Source organism: Podarcis tiliguerta (genome assembly GCF_965153285.1).
Source record: "Podarcis tiliguerta genome assembly, chromosome: 10".
Classification (NCBI taxonomy): Eukaryota; Metazoa; Chordata; class Lepidosauria; order Squamata; family Lacertidae; genus Podarcis; species Podarcis tiliguerta.
Genome location: NC_139543.1, coordinates 42,794,291 through 42,820,688, shown reverse-complemented (window position 1 = coordinate 42,820,688; position 26,398 = coordinate 42,794,291). Strand labels below are relative to the sequence as shown.

The following is a 26,398-nucleotide window of genomic DNA, read 5'->3' as shown; positions in this document are numbered from 1 at the left end:
ACAAATTAAGTAAAATGTGCGCACCCTGGGAGCTGCCCTGGCAATATAAGTATATTTGAGCCTCACACAGATCAATATGCCAACTGATGGATTTCTTTGGAGTCTGATTTGGATCAAAGGGTCACACAGCAAAAAAAGCTTGTTCCTACATGGTCACTATCATCTGACAGGGTAACTCTAGCAGCGTTTAAGCTCTTATATCCTCATAGGCTCTTCTGAGCAAGCGCTTTCATTTCCCCATCATTCGTTTCGTTCACACAGCGCTCAAGCTAAGGGACAAGAGTAATAAATATGAGTCAAGATGGAGAGGGAGGAATTTGGTTAGCAGGTCCCGTACCCGGGGCTCGCCACACAACAGCAGCTCGGGATAGCTGAACTCCACACAGCTCTCCTCGGTGGGGTCCTTCAGCACCAACTCCAGGCGAACCGTCTGACGCGGGGGCGACGGCGGCGACTCTTGCCGGTTGCTCTCGAGCTGCAATGGCTGGTTCGACAGAGGAGGCGGCGGCGGCGGCGGCGGCTCTGGCCTTGGCGGCTCACGCTGAGGTGGCAGCAGCGGCTTCGGCGTCTGCTCAGGCCGGCTGACCTCGCGCGGTATCACCGCCGACTGTAACTCCAGTCGGGAGCAGGACTCGAAGGGCTGCGGTGGAGGCTCTGCTCGGCCACTATCGTGGTGGAGGTGGTGGTGGTGTTGCTGCGGCTGTTCTGGCAGTTTCAGGGCCTCACACACCAATGGCTGCTCCGCCTCGCGACCCCCTCCAGGCTCTCGCTCGAGCACCGGAGTCTCGCCTTCTCGTCGCCTCACGGGTGACAGACTAATTAATGGCACCCGGCGCGGCTCCGCCATCATCTAACCCCCCCACCCCCCCTTCCCACCTGTTCGGTGACCCTCCCTCACCACCCACAACTCCGGCTCCTCCTCCGCCCGTTCCCTCCCCTTAACCGGGTCAGGGTACCTCCCCCCCCCCTTCCTCACTAGGCTCTCCTCGCTGCTAACACCGCCGCCATCTTGGAGCCCCCCCACGTAAATAGAAGCAGGCCACTAGGGCACGCATGCGCAAAAGCGGGACCGCCACGGACGCGCCGCCGCACGTCACTGTTGTTATTGCTCAGGTTTTCAGTACGTCACCGCGATCGCACGTTTAAGACGCTGGAACCCCGCCCATAGTTGCCTTGGAAATATGCACGCTGCTCTACCGTAAGATTCTTAAAGGAGCAGGAGTCGAACTTTGCTTTGAATGAACGTGGGCTGCTACCCAGGCATCTTCTCTTCCCCCCGCGATTCAGCTCGTCCGCCACGCCCACGGCTGGAATTTTAAACGGCCCAAAAGCACAGAGCAAGCGCAATGCCGGCAGCAACTTCCGAGAGGATACAACCACGCATGAGCATTTCTGACATAAGAATATATCTTTTTCATTTCGCAACTACTGTAATGAGAAAGTCGTATACATTTGGGGGTCGGTTCAGATCTTAGAAACCCGTGTATAAGGTGGTGATTATGGAAAGCAGCTCTTTGCCAGATACTAATCGTCACGAATAAAAACGTGAATATGGGAAAATACTTGCACATGAATTTTTTATGATGCAGCTGTTTTAAGTAGATGAAAAAGACCTTTGAAGATCTTCTGCAACCGTGTTACCTCTTAAGCAATCTGCACAACAACAATGCCACTGAAGTGTTTTCACTTCCTTCACTGAATTTCCGTTGAGACTGGTAGAAGAGCAGGTGGAAATTTGGGCTTATCACTCACCTGCAACCTCCCAGGACCAGTTTAATGCAGTTTATGAACTCAAAATTCTCCGTGCTGTTCCTATCTCTAGAAACAGTATGATATTTGGCACACCATATTTTGGAATGAAAAAAAATGTGGCTAACCCTGAGTTTGGGATCCTAATCTACCTCCAAAACGTTTCTGTCCCCAAAGAGCCGACACATTTTGGTGGTGGGAGGCCAAGAAAAACACACTAAAGTAACATAAAAGTCCCACTTGATCAGACCAAAGCCTCATATTACAATGGCTAACCAGATGTTTGTAAAACAGGATATTAATTTAACAGCCCACTCTCCACTTGCTGTATTCAGAGGCATACCACCTGCAATACTGGATGTATTACACAGCCATCATAACTAGTCGCTACTGATAGCCAGTAATTTAATCCCCTTTTAAAAGACATCCCAGTTGGTGGCAAATAACAGGTTTAAACTATGTACAACTGTATATGAAGAAGTGCACCCTTTTTTCTGTTCTGAATTTTCCAACAATTCAGCTACCCAATCTATTGACTTTTTGCCTAGAAAAAATAATACCTATATTGCCTAGAATAATTGCCTAGAAAAAAATTATACCCAAAATTGGTTTCCAAATTTCCCAGGACTGCCTAGTTTTCTATTGATTCCCATTTTTCACCAGCCTGTGTATTTCACCCAAAGATGGAGACAGACCAGCCAATTTTGATTCTTGTTTCCAGCAGGCTTTGATGCAAATTTACTCAATTACAAATTACAAATTTTCAATTGTGTATTTCAGAGTTACAGTTGCAAAGCACAAACACATTACCTGTAGTAGTGCCTTGCATATTTTTTATTTAAATTAAGAACCATAATATTAAGTCATAACAATACATACCATACAGTATTCATTTTAGTCACATTCACAAGAGAACAAATTTTCTATTTTTATAAGGTACTTAAATATGCATAATGAGTTACTCTCTAAGTTTCTTTATTTCTTTGGGATTTTACCCGAGAATTAAAATTTTGGGCAGATTATAAACATTTTTTTGAAAAGTTAGAAGCATAAAAATAATTTTGAACTACATACATAAAAACTGTACAAGTGTGCAATGCATATTTTACTGTTTTTTTTTTCCAATGTATGTTCTTTTGTGTCTCTGCAAAATCTTGTTTTCAGGAGTAAAATCTGAAAGCAATTCCCCTAATCCCTCAAACTAATTGCAAACATTTGCAGGGAAAGGTAGGTACCTTTCAGATTAGCATGTTAATTGTAGATAGCATGAGCTAACAATCTTTCTTAAATCAATTGACAAAACCTCCCTGTGGAACCAGATAAAGAAGTGAACAGCATATGATTCAGCTATTCTCTGTAAAAGGTGCCTCACAATATGCAAGAGGCCTCGGTAATTAAAAGACATCCTATCATATGCTGGGGTTTTGTTACAATTCAGAAATATATTGTTTGTAATGACTGACCAGGGCTCGGATCACAAACCACACTAAACCAAGCTATGACTTAATGAGAAAGAACAATAATGCATGTACCCAGAGTGAAAATCACAGCTCCTTTGCTCCTCCCTCTGGTCTTGCTGCTGCAATATCCAGAGTGAGGCCATGATTTGGCTTAGTGTTAACGTACAAACAAGCTCCAAGAGTATTAATATGAAATGCTGAGTATTATTGAGTTAATTTTGTATTTTGCTTTGAGAAGTGATACAATGAGACTAGAGTCCATCTGTGTGCAGCATAGGCCAGTTCTTGAGCAGTCTCAGTACAGTGCCAACACAGTGCACTGTTGAATATACAAAAATAGAACAACCCGTGGACTGAAGCTGAACAGTTAAAAACTAGCAATTGCAGTACAAAAAAAATGGAACTTGGGAGATGTTGCATAACTAAAGTCACATATTCTTCCCACAAATATATGCAATACATACAGTTTAAATTTAAAAAAGAGTTATCAATATAAAAATAAATATCTATTCTGAATATTTTGCATTGTTACAGTCTGCATAATGCTGGTATTAGGCTAGAAGATGCCGCAAATATTCCAGTCAGGCACATCACAGATGGCAGTTACTTCTATTATTTTGGTGATGTTGGTTTACAGGGGCACTCTGTTTTCCTTGGCCCACTTCTTCATTATACGAACTATGTACTCTACCTGCGGGTTACCCGTACTCCTCAAGAGATGTAACACCTCCCTTAGGGTATCTCTGAAGACAGAAAAGACAAAGATGTAAATAAAAATGAGGACAAGTTTGAAAGAGAAAGGACTGTATTGCAAAGTGCCACTCAGCAGATGGTAAGAGTTCTGTCAGCAAAACAGCGAGTGAAGAAGTTTTCAGCAATTGCCCTTCTTCCCAGCAGCTTCTTAAATGCACTCTGGGCAGTAGAGGGAAATGGCTAAAAACTATTTCCCTCCCTGCTCTGCTGATAGAAGCCCTACCATCAGCTGAGCAACACTGTTGGATAGCATAAATTTCTAGTCAATTTTGTATCCAAATTGCTTTGGAAAGCCCATTGCACGATAACTGCTTATTCCTGTGTCATTTTATTGGCCTTATTGAGGTGAACGTGTAATGTTTAAGCCTTCTTAAAAATGTTTATTTATCAGTTATTAGGACTTTTTAACTGAAAAGGACTGGGCCTTCATCCTTCTGTTCCTATAAACCAGGGTAGGGAACCCAGGGGTGAAATAAGGCCATATAGGCCTCCCTATCTGGCCCTCATAACCCTACGCAGGTCACAACCCTAACTGGCCCAGCTTCACACCCCAAGTGTTTTTGCCTGACTGGGATGTGCCCTTGAGCTCCCTCAATACATTTTGCTTGTCTGAATGAAGGATGGAAGGGGCGTGCAAGTGCGTATAGAAACTATCATACTGTACAAAGGTAAGTTTTACATTTGTTCTGCCCACTTTTGCCCTGGACCCCACCCACCACTAGCACGTAGCCCCCAAAAAGGTTGCCCAGAAGGAATGTGGCCATCAAGGTGAGAAAGGTTCCCTGCCCCTGCCATAAACATTTAACAGTGAGCTAGAAGAGTGTAAGAATCCAGGACACTGACCCCAAGGTAGTACAAAGAAAATCAGTGTACGTACTTGGGTTCTCTGCCAGCTATGATCATCTGGAAGATGCCCACACAAGCACCCCTTTTGCCTTCCCAGTATTCAGGGTTAGGATCCAGTCTTTCCAGAACATCAAAGGCTTTTGCAGAATAGTAAAACTGGCCCATCTGTACAGGAAAGAAAGTTACATGCTCAAGGCACTAATCTTACATCAGAAATATAAAATAATACAGCCATTCATAAGAACAAATAACAGAAGCCAGCGGAAATTTTCTGATCCCAATCAGGGGATCAGGCACACTCCAATTTTATAAACAGGCAAGTTATGAAAATCATCTTGTGTTAAAACACTACTGTAAAGAAACACTTAAATCATACACAGAAAGGAGCACAATGCCTCCAACTAAATAATCTGCCAATTGCACAAACAGTTCTAAACACTCCTCTAGATGTAGCCGCACCAATGTATTCATCATCATGCTAGTTGACTTGAATACAGCAGTAAAAGAACAAGCCTAAGTTAAGAAACTTTTATTGGCTTAGCTTGAAATACTTTAGATACCTAGTGAAGCATGGTAGTGAATGAAGTTTGCTTCCCAATTAACACTTTTATGCTTGTTTCTTAAATCTTAGAATTAAAATTTTATATTCACTACTAATATAGGGAATGAATTTTGCTCAGAGGTAAAGTATATGCTTTTGCAGGCAAAATGTTCCAACTTTCCAAGGGCTAGAAAATATTCAGTTCATTAAAAAAATTCAGTAGTCTCTTAGGGGGTAATAACTGATACTAATAACTAATGATGGGAGGGGAAGAGAGGGAGGCTCACTTTGTAGCAGTCATTTGCAATTAGTTGCAAAAGGCTGAAAGACTCTCCTGAGGTTTCCATCTTCAGGTACAGCTCCCAGGCTAGTCGTGGCTTCTTATTCATAATGTCTGCAATTAACAAAAAGCTAGAGCTAGTGGAGACATGTCATCACACAGTGTTTGCAAAAGTGGATAAGCATTCTAATCAGCAGTACACCTCTTTATTTCTATCATTCAGATAAGGTAAAAACCAATGTAACACACCCATTGCTACCTGCAGTACAAAAAGCCACATTCTAATAATCAGGAGATACAAAAAAGTGTCAGGAAATCCATCCCATGTCTAATTAGCACAGAGGTAATCTGCATTTTAATTTTTGGCAATGAACTGTTATCTTAATTTATATAAAAGGCCAGTGCTTCTCCAATTCTGCAATTAGGAGATTCAGATTCTGTGGGACAATGCTCATAAACTATAGACGTATCATGCCTGCCTTGGAATTTGAGCACATGGCAGGCATCTCCTTGTGACAGGCTGAACATTTGAATAGACAAAAAAGGTCTATTAGAAAATTCAGTTAGTAGTCCTCCTGTTTTCAACACCAGTTGCTCTTTTCTGCTCTTCTCTATATAATATGTACACAGAAGTTAACACTCCTTGTATTTCTACACTTATTCCAAACAAGTATACACCAGGAGCATTAATTTCCTTAGCCTTATATTGCTCTTCTGTGGTCATGTAAAAACACTGGTCAAACAGATGAATGGTATTCAATTATAAAAGCATTTAGTTGTATATACCCAGTTTAGCATAAGTATCTATTTCATATCATGTCTGTAATTTTAAGGTCCATTTAATAGCAATGCTTATAAGGTTCCCAGAAATATTGGTGTTATACTATTCTTTGAAAGGAGGCTTATTATTACTGCACTTTAAGAATAAAACTTATAGATAATTGTCCACATAATGATTATTATATATTTACATTGGTATAGCTATTTATGCCTGGTGTGCTCTGGTCCATGGGGTCACGAAGAGTTGGAAACGACTAAACAACAGCAGCTATTTAAAAATATAGTGCCCTTACCTAGAGTTACTCGACACCAAACACAGTAGAAACAGTTGACTCTAAAACCAATTAACACTTATAAGCCATGACAGCTAACACCACTGCACTTTTACCAATGGCAGAGGATGATACCAATTCAGCATTTATTTTGCTACAATATTCTCTAATAGCATTTAATTGTCTGACAATTCTTCACAGAGCACAGTAAAGGAACCAGGATTCTAAAGAGGCAACTGATTCCATTTTTGAGAGAAATTCAGAGCTCTGCATACATTATTACATCAGTCACTTTGCACAATATATTGCTGCACACATAAACATGCACACTGTCACACTGGAAAACCTCAATTGTATAACTTCCTGCTGGCAGAAGCTGCCACTGCAATTTCCGTAACCCCAGTGCTCTTGCCCGCGGACTGTCTTGCCACAGTGGTGCATGCTCTAGTTATCTCCAGCTTGGACTACTGCAATGTGCTCTGCATGGGGCTACCTTTGAAGGTGATCCAGAATCCAAATCCATAAAATAAAATTTCCTAGTTTTGTGCAATTCTTGCCAGCTTCCCCCCACCCCAGCAATGTAACATGTCTAAGTTCATCTAGATTATTTATGAAGCTTTTAGAGAGATCTGCCTGTCTGAACCTGACTGACTTCCTTACTAAGAAACCAGATAGCATATTCTACTTCTTACTGTGTGTTGGGAGGTCAAAGTTCACCCCTTCCTATGTTTGTGTGGGTAACTGGAAAGTTACAGGGCAGAAAATAACAGCCCATCCTATTTTAGAAGCCAAGAAAGGTGATGTTTAAGAGACAAACCATCTAAGGGTTCTCTACTGTATTGTACCACCTGTATGTATCACTTTGAACCCAAACTCTGAGCCAAAATATCCTGTTTCATAAAATTATCACAAACTCTCTATGGTTAGCAAGAGCCATGTGGGCTGAATTTCATGCCAAATCTTCTGTCAAGATGGCTGCCTTTTAAAACCTGTAATATGTGAGCATATTTGCTATCAATAGCTAATGAGAACTTCAGATTGCTCTTTCACAAATGTAATTAAGGTAGAGTGCTGCAGGGACCAAACAATTAAATGTTTGGAAATTTAATTGCAGTTGTCTCAGCTGTACTTGTCCCAAAGAACAAGAACAAACAAGAATTTTTACCAGTACTTGTTCTGCTGAAATATTTTGCAAGTGATACCAAGACACCACCTTTTCCTTGAGTAGACTCCCAACCACTCTTGCTTACTCACAGGCAAGATTTACTTTTTGTAGGGCACTTGCCTCTTATAAAGGTATCCAATTATATCTAAAAAATTAATTAAATCCACCCACAAGGTTAAAACAAGTTTAAGGAGAAATAGCAACAGGGCTAATGCAACAAAAAAAATCTACATTCTATAACAGGGCAAAGTGACTCACAGCAGCGAGCTAGCCAGCTGAGATAAACAAAATCATTTTTTATCTTCTCATTTTGAATCAAGAGGAACACCTGAGGGGGAAACAGATAGAAAAAACAAATGTCTGTTTGCATTAAATATCTGCTGCGTGATATATACCATAAGTATGTGCCTACTTAAAAATACAGATGAATTTCAAATAACAAAACATTCAACAGAATCATTATATAAGAAAGTTTCAAGACCTAAAAAGGCCACAAGTAGGGAAAGTCAGTCTAAGCAGAAGGATAATTAATAGCAGTCATCTAGGCATTATATATTTTTAGAAGTAAAGCAGAAAAAGGCTATCCTCAGAGCATATCCAAGATGACCCAGAAGGTAATCAGGAAGTGTGTTCCTTGCATGTGGTGTTTTTAAAGAAGAAGCTACATACCTCCTCAGCCTCACTAGTATTGCCAGTAGCAGCTTTGGCTTGGGCATAGTTAAAGTTAAAAGTGTCATCATTGTAGAAGTAGCTCTGGAAAATAAGTTGTGCACAATAAATAAAAAACATACTTTAAAACTTGAAGATGTACCAGATAATAGAGTTAAAAAAAAAAACACCTTTACAAATAGTAGCTCAAATGGCTTTGCGACTCAGTACATAGCTGAAACATTCCACAGAACTGGCCACAATGGATTTGGGGTAAGTTCCAAGCCAGAAATTGCAGGGTGGCAGCTTTCTTTCGTATGCCTTTCTTTCTGGGCATGTTAAATCCTGCTGTGAAAAAACTGCCTCTTTCTCTAAATCTCTACCCAACTCTTCAAAACATTCATGTCTAATTCCATAATTTAGTTCTGTGAGTGCTGAAGATCTCCTTAGAACCATACTACAGTGGTACCTCGGGTTAAGTACTTAATTCGTTCCGGAGGTCCATACTTAACCTGAAACTGTTCTTAACCTGAAGCACCACTTTAGATAATGGGGCCTCCTGCTGCTGCCATGCCACTGGAGAACAATTTCTGTTCTCACCCTGAAGCAAAGTTCTCAACCTGAAGCCCTATTTCTGGGTTAGTGGAGTCTGTAACCTGAAGCGTATGTAACCCGAGGTACCACTGTACTGTATGTTCAAATAGTTTGGGTTCCTTAGTGCAGCAGTCCTGGAAGTGATAAAACCATTTCAGAACTAAATTGATAAAACAGTGAGTACCAGTAATTCATGCATGCAGTATTCCTATTTGCAATCCATGAGTATTCTGTACTTAATGTGTACCCACATCCAAAGAGAATTGCATAAGAAATTGCCACTGGAGTCAAAAGCAGGAGAGATATATGATGTACTATGGTTTTCCCTGTAGTGATGTATGGAAGTGAGAGCTGGACCATAAAGAAGGCTGATCACTGAAGAATTGATGCTTTTGAATTATGGTGCTGGAGCAGACTCTCTCATGGACTGCAAGAAGAACAAACCTATCCATTCTTAAGTAAATCAGCCCTGAGTGCTCACTGGAAGGACAGATCCTGAAGCTGAGGCTCCAATACTTTGGTTACCTCATGAGAAGAGAAGACTCCCTGGAAAAGACCCTGATGTTGGGAAAGATTGAGGGCGCAAGGAGAAGGGGACGACAGAGGACGAGATGTTGGACAGTGTTCTTGAAGCTACAAACATGAGTCTGACCAAACTGCGGGAGGCAGTGGAAGACAGGAGTGCCTGGCATGCTCTGGTCCATGGGGCCACGAAGAGTCGGACACAACTAAACAACAACAAATATGCATAATAGGAGATGTAGAATATGTATAGGATTCTAGATTTCTTTCACCCATTTTTATGAATAGGTTACTTTTAGTGTGACAAGATGAAAAATAGGATAAGCAACCTTTAAAAGTTGTATGTAGAAGACAGAATTTCACCAGTCCAACTACACTTGATGAATTTCTCTCTTCTTCCAACAACTATTAAAGGTGCAGCAGCCTGTCTATTTTTTTTGCCTGGCCACCCTAATTACATTCGCTGCAGCTAGATGTCATATTCACTAATCATGAATTAACTGAATGTACACATCCACCCTCCTCCCCTTGTGCATTCAACTTAATATAGCATTCCCTGGTTTGCCAAAACAGAGTTTTCTGTGACATTCAAACTGGCAAACTGTGATATGAGCAATCCCTGCAAACTAGGATTGCAAACTACACATTGATTCTGATTTGGCTGGATTGTTTAAGCCAGATTGCCAGTTCAGTTAACATGTCAAATTGTTTTACAGAAATATTTTATTAAGCCAGATGCACGAAAGAATGAGAAAAGCAGGTATGATCCATGAGCTGGAATTTCAGGAAATGTGAGGTCAGAATGCATCCACTGTGTACTGTATGGTAAGATACACCCCCTGCCCACATACTCTTGATACAAAGGACAGCCCAGAGCATATTGTCCTAAATGCTATTTCTGCTCATTTGTATAACTGCAGAACGACAAGGCATTAGTCAGTACATTGAAGCTTGGCCCCATTCAGCATCAATGCTCAGTTATGAGATTTTACCTAGGGTTTCCCACACTTGGAAATATTTTCACAAACAGAAAGCGAGACACTTGCTCTTTAAAATAAAAGTGGAGATTCTTGGGATACTAAAGTTCTGTGGAGATACCGATTTTGTGCTGTTACTGTGTGATCACTGAATAATAGAAGACATCCTTATTAAATCCCTGTCATATGCGCTTTGGGATAATTCCTTAGATCTTTCACAGATAAACTTTCCTATTTGGTTCAGCCCTTACATAAACATGGGCAAGGTGACCACACCTAAGTGACTAAGAATTTCAGAACGGTAGCAAAATAACAACCATGTAGAAGTGGAACTTGATCAAAGCACTTTTTTGCCCACATCCATGCCAAGTAGTTGCCCAGGAAAAAGCACTGTTCACCTTCAGTTGTGGGAAAGTCATTTGTGCTGATATCTTTGGCTGTGTGGGAGGTACAAAGCACTTGCCAGACACACTGGTTGGGAACAGAAAGTGGCAGAATGCCAACAGACACCAAGCCTCAGTCAGAATGGAATGTGTAAACACCAAATTAACTGTATGATCAGATTATGAATCAGGCTTTGTTCAGTGCTACCAGTCTTCAGGTATATCTCACCAGCTGCTTACTCAAGCACTTTTATTTAATCAGTTCTATATTGTACTCAGTTTTTAGACTCTCTTTGCGGGCCTTTAATTTTTAATTTGCTTCTGTTTTCATCTCTTTCATTCCTTTCTACAACAGCTCAGTTCTCATATAACAAAACTATAGATAATGGTTTATTCTGAACACAGAAATCGCTCCTGTTTCATTCCTCCCGCCTAGTGCTAATGGAAGCAGCAAACCATGATCCCTATTCACCGTTCCCCCAACATGTCTATCCTGTCTCTATCATGTCTCCTCCTACTCAACTTTTCTCTAAAGTAAAAAGTCCCAACTGTTGTAACCCTTCCCCATAGGAGAGTTGATCTACCCATTTTATCATTTTGGTTGTCCTTTTCTGAACCTGTCCATTTTAATAATTTGTTATTATAGGAATAAATAAGAGAGCCTTTGCAATAGGCTTGGAGGTCCAAACAGTGAGACCTTTCAAAGATGTATTAGGACAACTGTTATTAAAAATAGTAAGTTAGATATCTGGAATTAAGCATGGATAGGAAGTTTGCACACAGCAGTAAATTATTTAGGGTGGTAAAGTCTCAGTCAGTGGGGAGAGAAAAAGCTCCAAATGTTTTCTTTAAACTGGATAGAATGTCCACAGAATGGCAGATGACATTCAACAGAAGCACAAAATCCTAATTACATACATAGTGGAGTTTAAACTGGAACTTAGAAAAAGAGGGCTGACGATCGAATGCTCACTGAAAATGCCAGAAAAATAAGGCACAAGCACTTGTGAACTTTTACAATGTTAAATGATTTGGGATCAGGTTATCTAAAGTACGGCCTGCACCTACATTTACTTAAGCATATAAAAAAGCTGAAATAACCGCCAAAGTTTCTAAGAGGTGTCTATGACCCTGTCCAAGCTCAAAAGTCAGCATCACATGTCGTTCTCTCTGTCCTGTCAAGAAGAAAGTTTAAGCTGATGGGTACCGGATATTCAGGGCTTGACCTATACTTATGAAACGCAGTCATTCATAAAGTGTATATTGCCCTTTCACTGGTGGTTTTAAAAAGAATTCTTAAGGCATTTTTGTTTTGATCTGCCTTTATTCAATTGATGATGCTTCAGTGATAATTTTTCAAAGTGATGTAATGTATATTTTAAGATGTTCCTTTTATATGTTTTATACAACTGTTTTTCTATGCTGCCTTATGAGGGCACTTGCCCCAAAGGGCTGAATATATATTTATATTTTAAAATAAAACTCTCTCAGAAATGTGATTGAGATAACCATCCCTTCTTTTCACCTCCATTTTTTGTGTGGCAAGTTTATGCATCACACACAAAGTAATACATGCAAAGATTTGTAGGAGACTACCAGCTGATATGGGACGCGGGTGGCGCTGTGGGTTAAAGCCTCAGCGCCTAGGGCTTGCTGATCAAGAGGTCGGCGGTTCGAATCCCCGCGGCGGGGTGCGCTCCCGTTCGGTCCCAGCGCCTGCCAACCTAGCAGTTCGAAAGCACTCTCGGGTGCAAGTAGATAAATAGGGACCGCTTACTAGCGGGAAGGTAAACAGCGTTTCCGTGTGCAGCTCTGGCTCGCCAGAGCAGTGATGTCACGCTGGCCACGTGACCCGGAAGTGTCTTCGGACAGCGCTGGCCCTCGGCCTCTTTGAGTGAGATGGGCGCACAACCCTAGAGTCTGTCAAGACTGGCCTGTACGGGCAGGGGTACCTACCTTTACCAGCTGATATAAAACGTACTAACCTTCACTGAGTTAAGGTAAATAAGGACATCATCAAACTGCCTGAGCAGAAAGAAGCAAGATGCCATGCACTGTCTCCCGGGGATTGTATCTGAAGAACAGAAGTTATATGCACAATTTTTGAGTCTGATTAGTTTATTTCTGAGATAACATAGTCCAGCATCTCTATCTATAATAGCCCAGAACCACAATCTGGCTACCAGGTCAGTTTATACTTTGTGGCAAACAAGTCTGCACTCAGAATAAGTTTGACAAGTTGAGAAAAATAGCCCTAAGTGTTTTTGATATAGCATATTACACATATTGGTTTCCAACTGAACTATCAGTCAGGTGTTCTTTCACTATTTTCCTCTGTTTCTTAGCTGACCAGCAAGAGGCGTCCTCTTGTTTTGGGATTGTGGAACTTGCTTAAACATTCCCGTTTGCATAAAACATAAGCAATACTTCCACGACACAAGAAAACATCCCAGTGTAAAAATAGTCTTATGCATGGTTGAACACAGGATTCCTATAAAGGGGGGAAAGAGCAGGCTCTCCTAATGTATTATATTGAAAATATTTTAGAGATGTAGCCATATTAGTCCACTGCAGTACCTTAAAGAGCTTAGTATGATATGAACTTTCATAACCTATGCAGATTAGGATGTACAAATTTAAGATCAACCTAAACAATGTACATATTATGATCTGTGAAAATGCAACCTGCGTGTCGAGTTCCTCAATTCTCCTGTTAAGTCTTCTACAACTTTTCCTAATTATGTTAGGAATTTTCTGTTAGCAGGGGATAACCAAATGTACAGGAATGTACAGAAAAGTCAGGAAAGTGAGCAATATTGTTAAGCCATGATCCAAGTAAGGCAAATTAGACATTACAGCGAACTAGACATGAGGCCTCTGTTTTTGGTGGCAGATGTAAGTACAGTGTATATATATGGTTCAGGTCACTAAGACAGAGAAAGATATTAACCATGTTTTTTACTTGACCCAGGTAACAAAATGGTTGCATTCACTGGCAATATTGACATCTGAAGGAATGAGAAAAAAGAAAAGTTAAAACATACCACATTCACTGGCAGATCCTCCTACCAGCTGAAAGAACTGCTGAGCAATTTTCAAGTGGTCTCTCTGGAAAAGAAACAAAGAAACATTAAATCCATGAAAGCGCTGAGCAATGGGGCAGAGCACAGACAAATCTTTGGAATATGGAGACCAAACTAAATATTACATGCAGATGTTATGTAAAAACAGATAGAGAAACAAAGTTTATTATTTTGATTTGGCTTTTAAAATAATAATATAAGTGTAAAATAATAGAACTCTTTTAAAATCCACTACAAGAAAACAAAAAGTCATTGTCCAGATAACAGACTTCAGCTAACAATAGAGAATAAAAGGGTTTTAGTACCTTGGTTATCTCCTCATCCACCTGCAGATGCCAAAGGAATTCAGGCAGTACGTGTGGGGGCAATAAACCTAGTCTCTCTAGTTGTCCGTAGACTGGAGAGCCTAAGTTTATTGACTTTCAGAAATATTCAACCCTGTCACAAAAATGTTACTATATGCAGGATTCCTGTTCAGTGTCCCAGCTATCCAACCTTGCCTTTGTGCAGCATAGTTCATTCCTCCACCATCAAGTCTTTAATTTCCCCCTACCTCTCCACCAATACTCTGCATTCTGAGGCCACAGAGCACACTCAGTCCCCATGGGAGTGTCTTGGGCTTTGCCTTCTTAAATCCTACTCCCAATATTTTTTCTATTTCTAGAAATTTTGAGGTTCCTCTAAACATGCTGATATCACCCTATAGCATCATCATTAGTGTATATGATGATTCACAATTCCATTTTGTCACTGGCAAATATGTAGGAAATACAAAAGAGCAAGAGGCAAGTTAGTATCAAAATCAACCTGTTAGCTGAATTGCAATGTGTTCTCCTGTACTCCACATGAATTACTGATGTAAAAAAGGTATTGTACTCACTGAGCCCATTTCCTGCCCAAGGACTGCATTCACCACTCCCTTTAGGATATACTCCTAGAGAAAGATTATATAAAATGAGACAACCATTTACTGAAGCTTTAAAGCAACTTGTGAAGTATTCTGTTCAAATTGCTTTACAAATACATAGATTTCTGAATAGCCTGTTTCCATGGTTTCTAAGTAACTGTATTAAATATATAAACCAAAATCAATCTTGACACGCGCAGTTAGTAACTTGCATGAAATAATCAGAGGCTGTAGTTCAGAGAACACATTATAAAAAGGAGGGAAATTATAAATTGGGGGGGGGGGATCTTCTGCTCAGTTTTCCAGTTCTTCTTTTGGCTCTGAACCTAGCTCTGAACCTAATTTGAAAAGTCTGTCAAATAAATGCTTCTCTTCCTATAAAATACTGTTTCCATTCACTGTCTTTTAGTACAGAACCAGCATAGGTTTTAAGATCTATGTATTTTCCCCTGAAGTTTTAAGCCAATATATTATATGAGAACACATGTTTAAATGCATTAAGATAGTGCATACTGAAACAGTTTTAAAGTTTCATGAAACTGGAATAAATCTCTAAACTGTAAAAAAAAAAAAAAAAGACACCACAATATGTTATTTGTGCTATTCTTGTGCTCCTTAAATATTTTGACAATGTCTTAAGGTTTTGACCAAATGTGTTGTGTTACTCATCCTTCTGTCTCTATCAAACAAGGTGCAAACAATTAAAAGATACGGAGTTAGATCCAGAGTAAGCTATTAACACTTGGTTTCTATTGATTTCAGTGTAATCTAAGGCAAGACAGGACTACCTTTTCACAATGATTTCTGTGGACACAGGGCAACTAATGTACTGCACAATCCTAAGCATGTCTACTCAGAAGTAAGACCTATTGAATTCAACGGGACTCAATCCAACCAAGTGAGGTTAGAATTGCAACTTTAGTCTGGACTCAACCATAGTTTTAAAAATGGATGAAGATCTGCATGCCTGTTTCGTTTTGATCCAAGAATGATATACTTTATGTCCAAATAAAGTAAACAGATTCAAATATCTTCTTTTAGGAAAGTGTTCCACTCTCTGACAGAACCTATCCCAGATGACCATGTCTTCCATTATATGTATAATCATATCCAAATATTTCTTTTTACCTGTGGGGTTGTAGGTTCCAGGTCTTTAATCAGATTGTAGGCTTCCTGCACATCATCTGAAAGAACACATTACAGTGCATATTGTATTTCCCATGTCACCTTCCCACATCATAATTCATCTTTTCATAAAGGCATTCAAAAACAAAGGATGAAAAGGAACCATAAACTGCAACAAATGTGTACTTGCTGATGATACATTTCTTTAGTCTTTATAACAAATATGGGTTAAGTCGTTTTTTATTTTCTGCTATTTTTTCAGAGCAAAGGTCTTTTTTTAATAAAATGGATTAGCAGATGCCTTCTGAACAGAACAGGGGCAAGATAAAAAAATAAATCACATTCTTTACTCTCATACATTTATTCATCCTGTGAGGATGGGACAGGAAGAGGGCTAACCGCCTGTGATTGAGCTTCACCTAAGAAGAATTTTTGATTCAAAAATGTTGACACTAAATAATGCAACCTTTTGGGAAAATAGACTAATGCTGCAATCCTAAATCCACTTACCTGGGAGTAAGCCCTACTTACTTCTGAATACATATGCTCAGAATTGCACGGTAAGATTTTGAAGAACTGTATTTTGACTCAAGATGTTAGAAATTGGGCTTTTTCTGCTAATTCCCATCATTGTTACAACCAAAAGATAAAAGATAATTAACTAAAAATTTATTCAGATGTATAACTCAGACAAATCAAGAACTGGAATTACACTTAATTTAGGCAAACTTTTTTTTTTTTACTAAAAATGTTTTTTTCATTACAAACATTTAGCATCACAACAAAGAAGATGTTACAGATTCTCCCAATTAATATGCCTAGGTTGCAGTTTATGGGAAACAACGTGGCAAAAATAGATCTCACATTGTATGGCGTTTTGCATAGAGGAGTGAGGAGCAGAGATGCCATGTAGCTTCCTTGTCTCAGGTATGCTTATTTAAGTCCTTATAAAACCTCTGCATGGAAGTACAGTTGCAAAGCCATCTTCTGATGGCTCAGCTGCCTCTAACTGCAACCAAGCACACAGATCTTATTTCATAGCAACTTCAGGAAAATGAAATGTTCCACTAGCAAAAGAATAAAGTGGTACCTCGGATTAAGTACTTAATTCGTTCCAGAGGTCCGTTCTTAACCTGAAACTATTCTTAACATGAAGCACCACTTTAGCTAATGGGGCCTCCCGCTGTTGCTGCGCCGCCGGAGCACGATTTCTGTTCTCATCCTGAAGCAAAGTTCTTAACCTGAAGCACTATTTCTGGGTTAGCGGAGTCTGTAACCTGAAGTGTATGTAACCCGAGGTACCACTGTATCTTCTTGGGCTGATCGATTTTTTCAGTCATTTACAGCTGTCTTTTTTCACAAGCTAGGAATCTAAGCAATTTATTTAATTGTAAAAAGTTACCAACCTATATGCCAGTCCTCAAAACAAAGACCCCCTTGTACCCTATGTGGAGGAAAAGAATCACTTTAAGGGACAAAAGAAGTCAAAATCCAGAAGATGTGCTTACCTTGCCGAAGGTAGTAGATTACTAAATTCAATCTGGCTTCAGGTATGACATCAACCAGGGGAGGCAGTACTTGGAGAGACCCCTCCCCTCCTCGGAATACAACCTGCAGAAGAAAGTCCTCACTGCATTAGTACAGCAGCAAGCAACCTGCAGCGAACCATCTTACAGTGGTACCTTGGTTTAAGAACAGCCCTGTTTACAAACTATTCGGTTTAAGAACTGCGCAAAACTGGAAGGAGTGACCCGATTTGAGAACTTTACCTTGGTCTAAGAACGGAATCCAAATGGTGGAAGAGCACTGGCGGTGGGAGGCCTCATTAGGGAAAGCGCTCCTCGGTTTAAGAATGGTTTCGGTTTAAGAACGGACTTCCGGAATGGATTAAGTTCGTAAACCGAGGTTCCACTATACATGCATTTTGAAATGTTTGTTAAACTAAGAGGCAACAAGCCTCCGGTGAATTATGAATGTGTCATATATTCTGCTTTTGAATTTTACAAGTTACTCCACCACTAAATTTCAAGAATTTGTACATCATGAAAATACCAATTCCTGCACAGCTCAAAACAATTATCTTTATTTTTGTACACGACATCTTAGCTTCATAAGCAAATATTCCAAAATAAGTTATTTGGGTTGACCTTGGGGATGGGGAGAGAAACAGAGAGAAAGATGACGAAAATAAAGATTGAATATGGGCAAAAGCAGTTAGTTGTGCATACTTAGAAACTTGTCTAAGGAGAGTCTTTATGGATAACAAAACCACCTTTTCACACCTGGGGTTAGTTATGCACATTTGAACATGGGGAAACAACTGGAAGAGAGGACTAGGTTTACAGACTACTTGCACCTCACACAATACTTTCTTGGGCCAGCCAACAAGACATTCTTTTGAATGCAGCCCATGTTATTCGGAACGTCATAAAAATTATGCAAGCTAGCTACTTTCATAATTGTTACTCACCAAATTGTGTTTAATGAGTTCCTTAGCAAACTCAAACGATGTTGAAGCACTGTCCATCAAGCTCTTAAGCTCTGCCTTAATTTTTTTCAGAAATTGCAAAACAGTGAGTGGAAGAACAGAACACACAATCAACAGAAGTAACCTTTGACACTACTCAAAAAAATATTATCAGAGCCAGTTTGAGAATTTTTTTTTGGGGGGGGGGCTTGCACAAAAATGCTCTCAACCTCCCCTCCCCGAGTTGTCCCACCTCTTCTTTACTGCTGCCCATTCACTTGCCCTCTCCTGTTGAACCTAATCTGCACCACTGCCCGGAGGGAGAACAAAGCTAGCAGAAATTGCTGCTCCTTCTTCTTGCCCCCGTCACTGCTCACTTGCCTTGAGATTCCCACCTTGCAGGGGATTGGACAACATGACCCTCGGGATCCCTTCCAACTCTACAATTCTATGATTCTAGGACAAGCAGAGCCATGAGGTTCCAGGAGTTAGCCAGGTAGTGCCTCTTTTGGGCGGTGTGCCTCAACTGGTGCCAAATGATGCCAACCCTCTGAAAGTGGTCCTGCATCTTATATTGTGGACCTGAACTGGCACATGACGAATTCATTTGAAGTGACACCAGCATAACTAGAAACACATACATATAGTCAGACAGACCACATACTGAGGTACAAAGCATAAAGTTAGAGCTTCTCTACAGAAACTGAAATATTACTTCAAAACTGAAACTTGCATGAAGGAGATTATGACTTTAGTGAGAAAAACATTTTAACAAAGTACCTCAGCAGCCTTCCCATTGTAGAGTCGGAAATGATTACAAGCCTTTAAGTTAAGAGCAATGGTGCTATCAGGAACTTGCTGAAGGTAAACAGCTAGCACCTCTTGTGAAACATCATAATAATCCAGTTTGTAGTAGCACAAGGCAACATATACATTGAGAGCCAGGTATTCCCTGCAAGACATCAAGACATCAAAGTTTCTTCATTTAACTACATTCAGTGGCAGAAAATTCACCTAAAGCAGAATGCTCTTAAATGGAAATTTGCAAATAATACGGCACATGTGTATTCTCAATACATGTTCTATCATTGGCAGAATGGTTTGTAATGCATTTACAAATGCCTTTTGCTATGAACAATAGTGTGTGCATGGAAGGATTAAAAAAGAGTTTACTGAAACTACAAGCAACAACCCAAATGGGATCACTAAGACCTATGCCTTGAATACTGAGCATATTTTAAGACATCTATGAAGAAATGCAACTGTTGAGTAGCTTTATGTTTATGCTTAATTATAAGATGGTTGCTTTCTGTTAAATACAGGGTTATTCAGAGGCTGTGATTGTCAGGGAATTCAACAAGTGAGCCCAGGAAACTAACACCCGAAGGTGGTGGAGAAGAAATCTAGTTACAATGGGAATCAGAAACTTAAGAAAACTCGACAGCTCTTCTGTTTGGCTAAAAGGCTGGAAGGTGGAATACGGTCTATAACTGAAGCTGGCAAGCAGGCGCAGAAAGTCACAGCTAGAAATCAGAGGAAAGAAGCCATGACAGAGAGTGTTGCAGTAAACCTGAATTCTACAAGAAAGAAGACAAAAACTGCAGTGCAGAAGGACAAGGACAGCAGCAGAGAACCTCTGGAATGCAACCATGCCCACCTGTCAGTCACCTGACATTGTATGACATCAGGCACTGAGATCTGTAATCTCCAAACTCTGTTATCTTTTATATAAGAACTAATTGCTAATATAAGGAATCTATAATCTCTGATCTTAGTGCTAAGTAATTTCATCCAAATTACTCTGGGAGTCACAGGAAAATTTAAATCTTACTACTGGATCCCACTGGCCCAATGTTGTGGGATGTACTACAGTGAATTTATAATAAGATGCAATAATCTCAGAGTATAACTCCAACTGTTAGAAAGGGATACACTGAAACTTCAATAAAATGTCGAAAAAGTAGAGAGAATGACAGAAAAATATATCCGACCTGTTATCAAGAAGTATACGTTTGTATATATCAATAGCCTCTTGGTAATGAGACCGCATATAGTGGATAGATGCTAGGCTTAGCTGATCTTCTGTTATGTCTTGCAGATTCTGGTGAAAGCTCATTAATTTCTTCTCATCACCAAACTATACGGGAAATAAAAACTAGTATTACACAGATGCAGAGCATACTACATACACACTAATAAATACAGCTGGCAGTAAGCAACTACTCTTTATCCTAGTAAATCAGCTCTTAAAAGTTACTACCCCTTTTTTAACTATGCTGGAAGTTAGCAGAAGAGGGATGGAACTCTCTATTGTGCTTCCAGTAGCTTGCTGTATCTCTACGATGGGTGCAGAGGACAGAGCTTCTCTCCTTTGGTCGCCCACTTGCTTTTCGTGCTTGCCATAGAATATGGACGCACTTCTCTCCTAGCCCTCTCACTCATCTACATGGAATGTCATGCACTCATCTGTACACAATTCCTTGTTGCCTATGGCTACCAGACAAGTGCTTAAATAAAAGGCTTCTCTATATGTATAATTTTCAGGTCTCTACCATCTCCACCCCATATTTCCCTTAGATACCACTTCTCTTTCCACTGAGTATAGTGGTACCTCTGGTTACAGACGCTTCAGGTTACAGACTCCGCTAACCCAGAAATAGTACCTTGGGTTAAGAACTTTACTTCAGGATGAGAACAGAAATTGCACGGCGGCGGTGCAGCGGGAGGCCCCTTAGCTAAAGTGGTACCTCAGGTTAAGAACAGTTTCAGGTTAAGAACGGACCTCCAGAATGAATTAAGTTCTTAAACAGAGGTACCACTGTATAGCCTTCCAATAGGTAACTTATCCCTTAGCTCTCTTTCTTCTTGGGTCTTCTTACCACTCCGCTTCTGGGCTTTCATCCTCTGTGTCTACCCAGCCTCTATCTCTGCACTACCTTTCTGTACCTAGACAAGTTGGACAGGATTCTCATTCAAACTAGTAGTATTTGAAAATGGGGGAAGGTAGGGTCTGAGTTTCAAAATACTTCCGAGTACAAAATACTACTTGCCTCTGCATGGTTTTGTTTCCTACATACCTTGTGTGCTAGATGGAACAATAGGCGATTCTGAAGTCTACTTTTGGGAGCTGAAAGAAAATCCGAAAAGAGCATTAAAACAAAATTTAATGCCAACACTTGGAGCAGTTCAGGGTTTGTAAATACTCATGACTAACACTATGAATTTGCTCAGGTGCACCACCCTAACGACACAAATTTGTACATTTCTATTTGGTGGGATATATGCATATAATATTATAGCATCAGCTATCCGTCTTACCTTTCAAGGCTGCTTGTTCAGCTTGTGTATACATTCCCAAGAAGAAGTAAGTGCATGCTAGATTCACCCAAACATCAGGGTTGCAGCCAGATCGCTTTGTCAGATCTTCATATTCCTGAAACAAGTAACAGTTTTTGATATACTGCTGCCATAACCACCAAACAGAAATTATAAATTTTATTTTGAGTTTTGAGCCATCTTGAGAATTTATACATATTCTTAGTAAATCAATCAATCTGGACCAACAATGTTGCTCTTCGCTTCTAGTGTATTATCAAGCAAGATGTACTACTAAGTAACACTTAGGGAACATGTTGTATAAATATTAAATGTTTCATGTTTATTTTTTCAGGAATCCTTACAGCAATGCAGATCAGTGTTATTACCTCTGAATTGCAGAGGGAGGTTAAAGACGTACATTCCCAATGCTGACCTGCTTAACTATAATACACCGGTTCTCAGCATGCCACCAGCTAAACTGACCACTTTCAACTGGCCAAGATCCTCCAAGGCAAGTTCAAGAGTTACTTTTTATTTCCACACTAAATTTTAACCCAGAAAAAAAGACTATGCAGGTCTTTAATTAACGAGTTGGCATTACAACTGTGTTCAATGTGACAGAGTTTAAAGTTGCTTACTACTTCTAAATTATGAGTGCAATAATGCCAATGACTGCATAGACCATAAGCCAGAGTTGAAAGAAGTTGAAAGAAAACTGAGATACTGTGCCCAAAAAGAGATAGGCTGTTTGGGAGAGATAAACACAATTTCTCATCCAGCTCCTGATTTCTTAACCATCAAGAGATATATACCAGCTTTTACATTAGATGGGGACATCTTTAGGTCATGGAAGAACTCGCCAATTTCAAGCTATCCCAAATAAAGTTTTTTTTAATGGGCTTTGAAAAACCAAAATTAAATGTGCTGCCTTATGGGGAAAGAAATGCAAACACAATTCTTTTTATACCAAGACATATTTTCCTTTAAACAAACATAGACATTTGGAAAATAGCAGCAGCAAAGTGACAATACCTAACCCTTATTAATTGTGCAGTATGTAAGTCAAATAAATAATCCTGCCTTTGCTATCCTCATGCCTCTCAGATTCCATTAGCATGCATAATCATAATCCAGCGTGAGGATATACCATTCAGTTTCAAGACTTATAGTACAATGGCATGCCTTTTTGCTGAACTGCTCTAGGACAGGTCTCTTTCCACTCCCATCTGTTTTTTATATTAAGACAATATCCCCCTTCCTTCCAAAAGGAAGCAGGATTTCCTCACCTCACCTCCAGTGCTCTCTTGTAGTCACCCAGATGAAAAGCACAATATCCAATCCAGAGGTCCGCATCTTCATCTTGTTCCCCAACATGACGCTTAAACTTCCAGAAGGAAAACATTAAGATTAAAATGATGCCCAAACGTGGATACTCTCATATGAAAGTTATTCCTTAAAGTAATTTTATGCTGGCAACTTTCTAGAATGAAACCACACGATATGATACAAATAATGGTTGACATTTTCAAGAGTTTTAACCTGGCTCACTTTCAAAGGCCTTAAGTGTTTATGACATACACAAACGTGGCGAGGAGGCTGGAGGCAAGTAACATACAGTACCTTGTTTTTAAAATACTTTGATAGCTGGTTTTCCCAACTGAACTCTGTGCCTTTAACAACTTGATAAGCAGAAATTCATTGGTTGGTCACAGCATCGCCTGAAACCAAACTACAAGTAGCCTTAAAGCTACAGTACCTAGTGCATATGGGGAAAAGATTCCTGCATTGCAGGCGGTTGAACTAGATGACCCTTGGGGTCCCTTCTGAGTGCAAGGGATATACACCTCACTCACACTAGGCATCTACTTCTTCACTTATGCTCCAACCTGGACAGCTGGAGCAACAGCGTGACCACACCCCTTCCAACTCACTTAAACCCCGTCTGGTGTGGTGTATGCAAGCAACTAGCAACTTCTCCTGTGTGGCAGCTCCACCTGCTCCTGTCACTTTAAGCCCCAACTTGTCCTTGGGAGACAGCAGGGGAGGGATAGCAGAAGTCTCTCTGGGGCTGTCTCTTCCACCTCCGAGTCTTCCTGCAACTCTGTCCTGGCCTCCTCTCTTCCCGTCTCTGGCTGACACAGAGCCCCACAAATAGCTGGCCTTCCCCTGTATCATCCTCCTGCTCGCCTGCCTCTTCTGCCCACCTCTCAGACTGCTGCCTGTTCCTAATAGCCACTCACCTGACGTCCCTCCAGCTGCATCACTGCTGCATACTGAGACAGAGAAGGGGGTGAGGTGACAGCAAGATCGGCATGGTGCAAACGTGCTGGCAAGGCACAATCTGTCTGCACAATGCCAAGCTTGCCCCTCCTCCTTTCCATCTGGTTTGCAGCAATAAAGCAACTGGAGACCAAGTAAGCAGGGCGGCTCTACTACTGCCAGAGAAACATCTGACTTTTGTGTGGCTTGTAGCCTACTATACAAAAGTACGCATCACATCCATTGCCCCACCTGTGTTTTTTCTTTTGCCTCCTTCCATGGCTGATATTGGCATATTCCACCACCCTCAAATGCTACCCACAAAGGACTGGAAAAAGTTCCCCACCCTGATTTAGACATTAGAAAGTGAGTAAGTCGGTATAAAACTCTTGCTTTAAATCAGGCATAGGCAAACTCTGCCCCCCAGGTGTTTTGGGACTAAAACTCCCATCCCCCCTAGCTAACAGGACCAGTGGTCACGGGTGATGTATCAGGATGGTGAACAGTACTTAAGAGTGTTTTAAGTAATCTTCTGGAAGTGGTACCAGGTCTCCAGCAGAACGCAATTCTGTGCAGTGGTCAAACTTCACCTCCTACACCTCACAAAGCAGGAAAAATAAAAGCAGACTGAGAAAAAAGGAGCACTGAGGCTCTCCACACTTCCTCTGTAGGAATCAAAGGCCGGAACAGGAGGGTGAATGTTAAGGCCCCTTATTTCCAAGGCATTAACTCCCACTGGTCATGAGGCTACCATACAAATGAAAACAACCCACGAACAACCCAGCGCCGTCTCTGTCGGTTCTTGGCGCAAGCTCCGCATTTTCCAAGCCGCGCCCCTGGTACCTCCAGTAGGGCGATGGCCCCAGTGAAGTCCCGCTGGGTCAGCAGCTCCTCCAGCTGCGGGATTCGCTTGCCTTTCTTTTTGCGCTTGTCAGCGGACTGAGAGCCGCCCCCGACGGCGGGCTTGAGCCGCGAGAGCATCTACAAAAGGCGGAGGGGAGGGAAGAAAGAGCAGAGATAGGTGAGGGGGGGCGGGATGAGGCTCCGCTAGTCGTCCCCGCGCCCCATTCCCCAATTTTCCGAGGAGCCCCTTAAAACATCCCTGCCCCTCACCATTTTGCCCGCAGGCCTAATCCGCAACCACTACAACCCGCGGCTGCTTTACTGTTTCGCCAAGGACTCTGTTCCCCTGGCAACCGCGCGGGCGGGCGGTAGCTAGGGAAGGGGAATCTGGACAGGGAAACATCAAATAACGACCGGGTGGCAACTGCCAGCCATACTCACAGTTCCGCCGCTGATCCCGCGCCACGTTACCCCAATTTGCTTCAGGAATGCGTGCGCGCTGGCGACGCAGCAGAGGCGGGGACGCAGCCGCGGGTTTTTTTTCGGGGAGCGGGGAGGGTGGAGGAAGGAGAGGCCCACTTGAGAGCCAGTCTCCAGCAGGGCTGCATTTTACTCAGAAAGCTGGGAAGCTCGCTGGTTTGTAGCTGCTCCGAGAGGCACACATTTTGCACTGCTCCCATAGGTTCTTAATTCAAGCGACACACGCAGACAACTCGACCCAGTCACTGATTTTTCTTTTCTTTATATGTGAAAAAATGATTGCCAGGGCGGAAAACGTCTTTATCAGCAGTATCCTGCGATTTAAAGCACATTTGTATGACTCCTGTTATAAATCAAAATGAAGACCTAGGTGGAATCTAGACACATATAAAAGAAGATGTGAAAATGCTTTTATTAAAAAGCGTTCTGAAAAATATATTGAATTTGCCACAAGCTTACCATCGCCCATCTGTGTAGCTGAGTCCCTATAGCTGCTTGAATGCTCTCTTAGTACATTTTAGTCCTCCCCTAGCTTTCATAAAATTGAGTAAGCACGCGTAATTCTCGAACAGGATTATTAGGCATTTTCTCCTGCAACGAGACACCACGTCCCATCACCGGCTTTGGGTTGCGGCTAGTGGCTGTGTGGCATTTGTAGATCTTGATACCATTCTGCGCTTTCTGCAAATGTTTTACCTATATATTACACACTCCTCTCGTGTTGCAGGGAGCAATGAGAAGTTCCAGGACCATTGCTACTGAGGTTTAGTTTTTTTTGGATGAGAGAATGCTGGAGATACCTCATTCTGTCTGTATCTTAAAAACTGTCAGCCTGCCAAGTATTTGTTGCAGACTCCAGCTCTACAGATGAATAGCTCATTCATTATAGTAATTCAAACACACCAATATTCTAATGTCAAATCCTAGGCTCTTAACTAGACATTAC

At 41.1% G+C, this 26,398-nt stretch overlaps 2 protein-coding genes across 5 annotated transcripts in view; both read right to left on the bottom strand.

The window, feature by feature from the left end:
• The window catches only part of UBN2 (ubinuclein 2), a 42,714-nt gene extending 41,057 nt beyond the window's left edge, over nt 1-1,657 (bottom strand). The window contains exon 1 of one of the 2 annotated variants that reach the window (XR_014502305.1): nt 338-1,657. Coding sequence is in view for 1 of the 2 variants with exons in the window: in XM_083400278.1 (XP_083256404.1) it covers nt 338-850 (513 nt within the window). In the remaining variant the exon portion in view is untranslated. The remainder of the gene's footprint in view (nt 1-337) is intronic. The other variant, XM_083400278.1, reaches the window with a different exon arrangement.
• Nucleotides 1,658-2,451: 794 nt separating this feature from the next.
• On the bottom strand, nt 2,452-25,579 carry IFT56 (intraflagellar transport 56). Of its 3 annotated transcripts, none has more exons than XM_083400307.1 (18): nt 25,414-25,579; nt 24,973-25,110; nt 23,162-23,254; nt 21,871-21,985; nt 21,630-21,679; nt 20,544-20,689; nt 19,333-19,504; nt 18,556-18,630; nt 17,594-17,696; nt 16,089-16,144; nt 14,934-14,987; nt 14,015-14,078; nt 12,956-13,044; nt 8,516-8,599; nt 8,105-8,174; nt 5,637-5,743; nt 4,840-4,973; nt 2,452-3,952 (listed from the first exon to the last, which is right to left on the bottom strand). In XM_083400307.1, the coding sequence occupies exons 2-18, from the start codon at nt 25,108-25,110 to the stop codon at nt 3,841-3,843; spliced, it is 1,662 nt and encodes a 553-aa protein (XP_083256433.1). In that variant the 5' UTR covers nt 25,414-25,579; the 3' UTR covers nt 2,452-3,840. The 3 variants fall into 3 exon arrangements, with proteins under 3 accessions (XP_083256433.1, XP_083256431.1, XP_083256432.1); XM_083400305.1 differs by lacking the exon at nt 25,414-25,579 and adding an exon at nt 25,243-25,369; XM_083400306.1 differs by lacking the exons at nt 24,973-25,110; nt 25,414-25,579 and having other exon boundaries at nt 23,157-23,248.
• Between the last annotated feature and the right edge of the window lie 819 nt (nt 25,580-26,398).